This window comes from Arachis stenosperma, chromosome 4 (genome assembly GCF_014773155.1).
Source record: "Arachis stenosperma cultivar V10309 chromosome 4, arast.V10309.gnm1.PFL2, whole genome shotgun sequence".
NCBI lineage: Eukaryota > Viridiplantae > Streptophyta > Magnoliopsida > Fabales > Fabaceae > Arachis > Arachis stenosperma.
The window spans coordinates 134154103-134162761 of NC_080380.1; the positions used below are offsets into that span (position 1 = coordinate 134154103).

Consider the following 8659-nt stretch of genomic DNA (forward strand, 5'->3'; position numbering starts at 1 on the left):
AATTCTTAACAATAACATGTCAACAGAAAATTACCAAAAAGTACCAATATCACATTGGTATCTTTTGAAGAATCGAATTAAATGCATTAATTTTTCCAAAACCAAATCAACTCCTAGATGATCAGAGACCAATTTTAACATTAACCCATTTCTACGTGGAGCAGCAAAACACTGTATTCAATATGGCATCTAATACCTGAAGCATAAAATAATTATCTGATAACTGATATACAGTTCTGGAACTTACAATGGAATGTCACAGCTATAACAAAGTGAAAAATCTCTTTTATCTAAAAGTGGTGCTGATTAATAAATCAAGTTAAAATTAGGATTTAAAAAAAGGTCTCATTAGGAATAAATAATATAAGCAATGCAATAATTTATTCTCTAAAACTCATACAGCAGCAGGTGCTTCGTTTTCCTGTTCAGTGCCTTTGTCATCATCACCTCCCTGAACTTTTTTGTATGCTTCCTCTAAAAACTTATGCTCTGATGGCAAATTCTTCTTCGCTTTTCGGCTTCCTTCAATCTTCCATAGCTCCCACACCCGAGTTCTTGGTGGTGGTGACGAGTCTGCAATCGGTGCAACTAGCCCGGGCTTTCCGTCATCTATAACTTCGTCAACTAAACCATATTCCTTAGCTTCCCAAGGATTCATAAAATTATCGCGATCAGTGTCCAAGTCTATCTGCAAATGAAAAAAATAAAATAAATGATGGGGAGAAACATATTTAATATATATAATTAGAACAGATGATTGAGGTGCATCTGGAAACTAACCTGATCTACAGACTTCCCAGTAATCTTTGATAGTATCTTGTTTATCTTAATCTTGTGATATGCCATTTCTCTTATCCGAATGCTCATGTCAGTAGCCTGCAATTATGCTTATTATTAGCAAATATACACCGTAAATTTGCAGATAACTGGTCCATTACGCATGCCAATTTTCAAAAGATAACTCATCCTACATAGTGTAATCGCAGAGTAATTACACCAACATAACAATTCACAATAAATGGTAAAACTAATTCCATGTACAAATGTACTGTGTTTCCAACAGCGTCATTGTAAGTTACTTTCCTAAACTATAATTTACACCACTCTAATGTATCAAGACAAAAACACAAAAGGCATGTGAATCCATGCCAACTCATTCGACAATTCAATAACAAGAAAACTGACTTTCACCTATTTTTTTCTTTCTTAGGAAAAATGATCCAACGTCCATGAAATCAAACTGAATTCAATAATTGATGTTGGGGGGAAGGAAAGGTCTTACTTTTCCACCAGCAGTTCCAAGTGGCTGATGGATCATAACTCTTGAATTTGGCATACAATAGCGCTTCCCTTTAGTACCAGACGCAAGGATAAATGCACCCATTGATGCCGCAAGCCCTACACAAACTGTTGACACATCTGCTTTGCATAACTTCATGGCATCGTAAATACCCATTCCTACAAACACAGATAAAATCAGTTAAGAGCAACCACAAAGAGCCTACACGTATTACAGATTCATTAATCTGAACAATGCTCCAGATTTTACTAATACTCGGTTGACGTCCCCGTCCTATAACCATAGATTCAACACGTTCAATATCTTATTCAGACAACCTTGAACCTTTCCTATGTAGCTTCAAATTTTCATAAGTATATCTTAGCTTGCCAATCACAAAGATCAACAACTTCTTTTATTGGTAAACAGATTAAGATATGACGCAGATCAACAACTTACTTCTTAATTGTACTTTCTGTAAGATATATAAGAGCATTGTGCTCAATACCATTAGCTTAGTGTCTTTTAAGATTTACCCCAACTAATCAATATCATACATATGACGTACTTATCCCTAAAAATTCATCCTAGACTAATAAAGTAATGATATGGTAACAAACGACTACAAAATTGAGCTGAAACATTGGGTAAGTGGAGCTTTGTTGAGACATACCAGCAGTGACAGAACCACCAGGTGAATTTATAAACAACTTTATGTCTTTTTTTGGGTCATCAGCATCCAAAAAGAGGAGCTGACTAATGATGAAATCAGCAGTCATATCATCCACCTGCTCATAACAAAACAGAAAACCATTTCACAAAACATAGCAACAAGTAATGGCATACTTCTTCAGTTTAGTTTCATTCCATATTTTTACATCCCATGGTTCAGAAAAACAAACCCACATTAAAAAGCACACAAATTTCTAATTTTCAAGAGTACCAAACAACATGTCCTCAGAAATTGAACACCATCACATCAATTTAAACCCCTCCTCCTGTCTCTTTTGTTTTGCTATGTTCGCCAAACAACGCAAATATGAAAAAGATGGCAAATTTCTCAACCAATTAATAAAACAAAACAAAATAAAAAAAGGGTACCCTTAAAATATCAAACATTCAGAGTGAGAGCAACGAAACCCCAAATTGATCGTACCTGAGAACCCAAAAAGATAATCCTTTGGCGGAGAAGCATATTGGTAGTGTCAAGTTCTTCGAGTCTGGGAAGCCATGGAGAAGTCGTAGAAGCAGAGAAGTCATCATCGGAGACAAGCCAGTTGGAAGACAAGGTTCGTCTTGAGGCGCTAACAATGGAGAAGGATTTTCCCGGTCCTTTCTTGGAGGGAATGGGAATTTGGGAGTGTAAGAGAGTTTTGGTTCTTCCATGGCTGAAGGTGAAGTTAAGTGGGGTGCACGTTGAGGCCGCACCATAAGTTGCTGCTGCACATGCTTCCATCGTCTTCCTCTCTTCTCTCTTTTCTGGATGGTGCTAATGAGTTAGAGTCCCTCGGATATGTTCAACACTTCAACTTTAACTCGGGTTTTAGATTTGGACTCAAATTACTTTTTTTTATGAAAAAGTCTAGGGGGCCAATGGAGGTTTAAGAAGTATTAGAGATATGACCATTAGTGTTACATTGTCCTGTCAGGTTACGCTTTTGGGATGAGTGGTTTCAGATATGGTATTAGAGTTCTAGATTTGAAAGGTCAAGAGTTCAATTCTTGGTGAACCCCAAAATCAGTTTAATTTTTTATTCAGATGTTTATTATCCTTGGTATCGGATGGTTATTCTAGCTAGTATGGTGATGTTCATTTTATTCATGGACCAAAAATTTAGCCCATTGTACACATTGTACACTTAAGCCATTGGCTCCCTAGCACTACCCTTTTTATATATATATATATAAAAACAATAAAATGATAAAAAAAAAATTTATTGGGTGACCCGAAGAAAAAAAGAAAACTAAATTTGATAAACTATTTTATTTAAAAAAAAAATCATTTATTTTTTATTTTTATCTTAATTTAGGTTACATTTGGATAAAATTTTGTTTCAGTACTTTTATCTGATTTATCTTCTTTTAAGAAATTTATTTTTTAAATTAAAAGATTTTTTCCCTAAAAGTTTGTTTGATTTTATGAAAGGCAAAGAACGTACTTTTTTTTTTAATAGGATTTTAAATTGTATTAAAAAGCTTTAAAATTTATTGAAAGCACTTTTTAAAGTATTTTTTACATGAAAAAGGAAAACGAATATATGCTCATCCAACACACAGCAAACAGTGTGACAGCAGTTAATTTAATGGTTAAAACTGCTGTTTTAAACAAGTAGATGTATCTAGAGTAGTTACTGTCCTCTAATAATTTAGACATTATTATTAGAAAAGAGTATTACTCTTTCTCTTATGTCCTTTTTCTTTTATATTATGTTCAGTCACCAAAAAATGATTGTAGCGTTTTAACACACTCCAAAGGAAACTAAGGAAGTTTCACACTGGAATCATAAATTTAGAAGTGAGATTCATTTTTATTTCATTGACCCAAGAATAAAACCTTTATTTTTTTTCATTGAAATCCTGTTTTAACCTCTTAATTAATAATTAGAGACACTGGAGTTTACACTTTACATTTTTTTTTAAATACAATAGTACTTTGAATATTGGAGATTTCATCAAAATTCATCCGTCAATATTTGTAACATTAAGTTTTTACACATTAACAAGAAAAAAAAAGGTTTTAACAAGTAAAGCAAGAACCAGATTGGAAGAAACAGAAGGAAATTTTGAAGAATGAGTTATGTTCAATTTCATTTGGAGACATAAAAATGAAGTTAGAAATAATAGATCTGGATGTAGTTCCATTTTAAAGGCAGTCAAGAAAGGAGAAATTCTGATTGAGATCCTCACTCCATTTAGTTTATAAACTCCGAATGATAGAAAACTAGTTATCCAAAAAGAAGGATGGAACTCAGAAAACTTCACCTCCACAAAATCATAAATATTAACATGAGAAGTCAGAAACATCCATTCTAGCTACACGCAAGCAACTTCAAACCAATAAAACAAATTCCAAAATCATGATGGTAATTGATACATATCGCGCACTTCATTTCCGAAGAAATGCCACAGTCGCCACGCGCGAGCCTACAGATCCACCAAACATGAATGTCGGATATGTGCGGACATGACTTAAGTATTGGAATATAGGATCTCTGCATGATTCGTCGTCCTTGGCTCCCTCTACTTCCTGAGCAGCAGCGATTTTTCGTCTGTTGAAACTTTCCACTTCTTGTATCAGCTCATCCTTTGTGCTGTTGCACGATGTAATCACCTTAGACAGACAATGAGGAAGTCAACGAATACATACATCATGAAATGGAAAATAAAGCGCACATGATTTTCTTTTTACTGGGATGAATAAAAGGAGTTTCGCTCTGTAATAGAGCAACAGTTGGGTAGAAACATTAAAACAAAATTTGAAGTGCTTACAAGTACTCCACCAGGTGCAACTAACTTCGCAACAGAATCCCAATACATCATTCTGTAAAGGTAGAGTTGATCAGTTCCACAAAGCGGCAATTAAAAGGAGAACAAATCAATAAAAAATCCACCACTCCCAAGACCTCCTAAACCAGTTATTATTTTACTTTTATCGAAATTGGAAATGTGAAACATACAGATAGCAGAATTTTAACATCATCCCAATTCTCTAAAGAACAATTATTTTACTTTTACCTCTTGACAGGACCATCAGGATGCAATCCAATAGCATCTAGCGTCCCCTTATCCATGACAAGTTGAAACTCTTGTTCCAACTTTGTCGCCAGGACATCATCGACCTTAAAATAATTAAAGGCCACATATTATCTAATGGACATGTAATAAATGCACAGATAGTAATGTCTTCTAGCACACAATATAATTGGAAATGCCAAGAAACAATGTATAAACCAGACAATTTTATTTTCCTTTTATAGCTGGGAGTTTCACAGAAATGAAAACTCCCATCATGATGTTTGATTTCTGGCTTTCTGCTTGTGTTGCATGGAATCATTATGGGGTCAGGGTCTCAGGGATGCTGTAATTCACCTCTTGCAAGGATAAAAATTGTGCAAAATTGTGTTAAACATGCTAAACAAAGAAACTAATCCATTGTACAAGCACAATTCTGATTTGTGCATACACACTACACAGCCATGAACATACCAAAAATTTGATGTCAGAAAATCCATCACGATTAGCAACGCTTTGAGCAAGGCTGATGGCCCCTTCACTATAATCCGTACCAGTCAAATCCGAGAACCTGGAAAGGTAGCAAGAGTAAGATTAATAACACATGCAATGCAACATAAATAAACCCAGATATCTCTCAGAAACCAATAGGCAGAACTTCCAAGTACTTATAAGTGTACCTTCCCTCCAAAAAAAGCATATAATAGTATATACATTTCCATGCCACCTTTATGTAGCAACTTTCTTTGTTTACTTGAATATATCTTTGTTTTTCATGATTTTCACATATTCACACCTTGCTTTTGATGCTATGGAATTCTCATTTAATTAGCAATTAAATATATTTGTGTATGAACAAATTTATATGGCACAAGATTCACATGCCTTCCGATTTCCAACAATACACATTTTGTTATAATAAATAGTAATTCAGAAATTTGCTAACTTTTACAAAGTCTTTCTTTTCTCTTTTTCTATATAAAAGAATTATACAGCATATATTACCAAAAGTGCAGAACATCGCAAGAAATACCATACCCTTGTTTAGCTAATTCTTGGAGAAGCAAACCATTGCCTGTCCCAATGTCAAGTACACTCCAACTAGACAAAACTTTATTTCCTAATTCACTAGCTTCAGCTTTGACATCATCAACATGATTTGGTATGCGGCCTTGAGAGATGTCAACGCACAAGTCTTTTGTCCAAGATGCAACTACTTCCATCACATCAGCCCCAAACCTGCACATGCAAAATAAAGGCAGAAAACACAAATGAAAGTTAAACAAGTCATAATGTTCATCATTATAGATAGCGCAACAATGTATCACTACCAAAAATTGCCTATAACAACAATGTTCATCACTGCCTAGAAGTTCATAAACTAAAGAAAAATTGGCAGGACACAATTTGCTACTAGTTGGTTAAAATAGGTATAGAGGGGAACGAACATCCAGAAATTGAATAAACACTTTCTCTTTGATTATCTACTGCTATGTCTCTATTATACTTTGAATACATGTTTTATTTGAGAAAATATTTTAAAAAAGTAAAAAGTGACCCGTCTATATTAAAATCAGTTCAATATTTACCACAACAGTTGAACTTTAATCTCTGCATCAAATTCATATATTCTTCAGTGAAGGCACATTAAGATATAGAAATTTACTTACCAAACTTCACCAGCATGACCATGTTCACGAAAATTTGTAAGCTCGCCTGCATAGGCAGCATCCCAATAGCTCTGAAAACCCAGCATGGAAGAAACTGCATCAGCATCAGGCTCATCCTTGTCAGAACTGCACCAAAAAATTTAAAAAATAAAAAACCTTCAATCAACAATTTGCAAATCTAGAACTTTTCAATTCATTCAACTCATTTACAAAGCTCTCAACAAAACAGAAGCACCAGCGGTTCCGAACTGTAAACCCTAACAGAAAACCCCAAATTCCAAAACTCCAGATAGCTACATTGGAATTCATGCGTGTGGGTGTCTCCGTCTTTAGATTCAACATTCTGTGGTTCAGAAATAGCTAACTTCTTAGCAGTTAAGCTTCCTAAGACAGATTAAAAAACTATCTAACAAAATTAATCGGTTGCAAAAAATGCCTAAACTTCAAACAGCAACCCCCATCAATGCCCTAAAATTTGCAAAACGCAAATGCCACCAACCAAACGAACCAGATCTTAACATTCCTACTTCACCTCATTTCCAGATTCTTTCTCCTACTACTAAAATCCAAAAACCTAAGCGAATTTCACATAGTTCTAAATAACAAAACTTCACACTTTCACCCTTTCTATATACATATCCAAACACCCACGAACCTGCGATCTCGTCTTATAAACTAAATCAAGGAACTGAAGAAAACAACGAATGAATGAAAGGCATTCAGCTTCACAGAGCGATTTCAAGAAACCCAAAAATTTCAATTTCATTCGATACGTTGTCGTTTCGATTCACTTCAACCTTCAAATATTCAGAGAGAGAGAGAGAGAGAGAGAGAGAGGAACCTGTAGTCGGAGGGAGGGGGAAGGTTGGCGTTGTTGAGAGCTTCGGCGGCGTCGGCGTGGCGCTGGTCGTCGTCGAGTGTGCTGCCGTACTCGCTCTTTATAGACCAGGAGTCGGCGGCGACGGAGCGGTCGTCGTCGGAGACCAGATCAGCGGCCACCGCTCGAGCTTGTTGCTGTGAGGCGTCGGAGTCCTCTGGCTGCAAGCGGATTCCGGCCATTGAAGAGAGAGAAAGAGAGAAGGAATGAGTGAGTTACTGAAAGAAGTCGCCGGGTGCTGCTTACTGCCTCAGTTTCTGATTTGCAATTTCTCTCTCTCTCAAAATCTGATAATTCATAAGTATCATTTTATTTTAGATATTTTATTTTCAAAAAAGAGAAAACAAAATTAAGTTGAAATTTTAAAAAGGTCATTTAAAAGGAAAGAAAAAATGATCTTCATTGTTTTCGGGAGTGCCCTAGTGCCAAGGAGGTCTGGAACTTTTTAGGCCTATATTATAACTTGAATTTACATGATTGGCACTACAGAAGTGCAAAGAGTGGAGATGTTTTTCTTTTCTTTTCGACCATCTGGTGGATTTGGAGAAGTAGGAATCAGGACTTATTTAGTATAGATGATTCATGGAGTGCTAGTAAAGTGGTGAGTTTGATTAGTAGTTCAGTAAGGGAGTTTCACACTATTTTTGCTATGCATCAATTTTTGTCTCCTCCTTCACTTTGTTTGCATTGGGTTCCACCTCCAGTTCATTCTGTTAAATTGAATTGTGATGCTAGTTGGTTTGCTCCTTTTGGCTATGCTGGTTTTGGTTGTATCATTCGCAATCCTGATGAATGTTGGTTGAAAGGTTGCACTGGGAAAGTCGAAGTGTGCAGTGTTCTTTTTGCTGAATTGTATACAATTTGGAGAGGTTTACTTCTTGCTTGGGAGAGTGGATTTCGTGAGGTTATTTGTGAAATAGACCGTTTAGAAGCTCTTTTTTTGGTAAACCAAAGAATGCTTGGTAAGTATATTCCGGAATGGGATTTGGCAAAGCATATACAGGAGGTTATGAATTGGAATTGGAGAGTCTCTATTCTTTTAATTCAGAGGACTGCAAATAGTGTTGCAGATTGTATGGCTAAAGCAGCTGCTTCTGGCGC

General features: G+C 35.6%; 2 protein-coding genes across 2 annotated transcripts; both read right to left on the bottom strand.

Annotated features, from left to right (window-relative positions):
• Positions 1-156: 156 nt before the first annotated feature.
• LOC130973035 (ATP-dependent Clp protease proteolytic subunit 3, chloroplastic-like) lies at positions 157-2804 on the bottom strand. The gene is made up of 5 exons (XM_057897406.1): positions 2436-2804; positions 1953-2067; positions 1283-1458; positions 781-876; positions 157-688 (listed from the first exon to the last, which is right to left on the bottom strand). Exons 1-5 carry the CDS (start codon positions 2733-2735, stop codon positions 395-397), a joined length of 981 nt encoding a protein of 326 aa, XP_057753389.1. The 5' UTR covers positions 2736-2804; the 3' UTR covers positions 157-394.
• A 1369-nt stretch (positions 2805-4173) lies between these two features.
• LOC130973141 (uncharacterized) lies at positions 4174-7849 on the bottom strand. Its single transcript, XM_057897555.1, has 7 exons — positions 7523-7849; positions 6682-6807; positions 6050-6250; positions 5486-5582; positions 5015-5118; positions 4769-4820; positions 4174-4610 (listed from the first exon to the last, which is right to left on the bottom strand). Exons 1-7 carry the CDS (start codon positions 7738-7740, stop codon positions 4386-4388), a joined length of 1023 nt encoding a protein of 340 aa, XP_057753538.1. The 5' UTR covers positions 7741-7849; the 3' UTR covers positions 4174-4385.
• Positions 7850-8659: the final 810 nt, after the last annotated feature.

Bases quoted from the DNA above. Each gene is read 5' to 3' on its own strand.
- LOC130973141 (XM_057897555.1), bottom strand. From the start codon at position 7,740: ATGGCCGGAATCCGCTTGCAGCCAGAGGACTCCGACGCCTCACAGCAA. The intron at 6,251-6,681 runs GTAAGTAAATTT...TTGCATGTGCAG, and splicing joins GGTCATGCTGGTGAAGTTTG to GTTTGGGGCTGATGTGATGG. The intron at 4,611-4,768 runs GTAAGCACTTCA...TGTCTGTCTAAG, and splicing joins TTGCACCTGGTGGAGTACTT to GTGATTACATCGTGCAACAG.
- LOC130973035 (XM_057897406.1), bottom strand. From the start codon at position 2,735: ATGGAAGCATGTGCAGCAGCAACTTATGGTGCGGCCTCAACGTGCACC. The intron at 1,459-1,952 runs GTATGTCTCAAC...CTGTGTTTGTAG, and splicing joins TGGTGGTTCTGTCACTGCTG to GAATGGGTATTTACGATGCC. The intron at 877-1,282 runs GTAAGACCTTTC...GCATAATTGCAG, and splicing joins TTGGAACTGCTGGTGGAAAA to GCTACTGACATGAGCATTCG.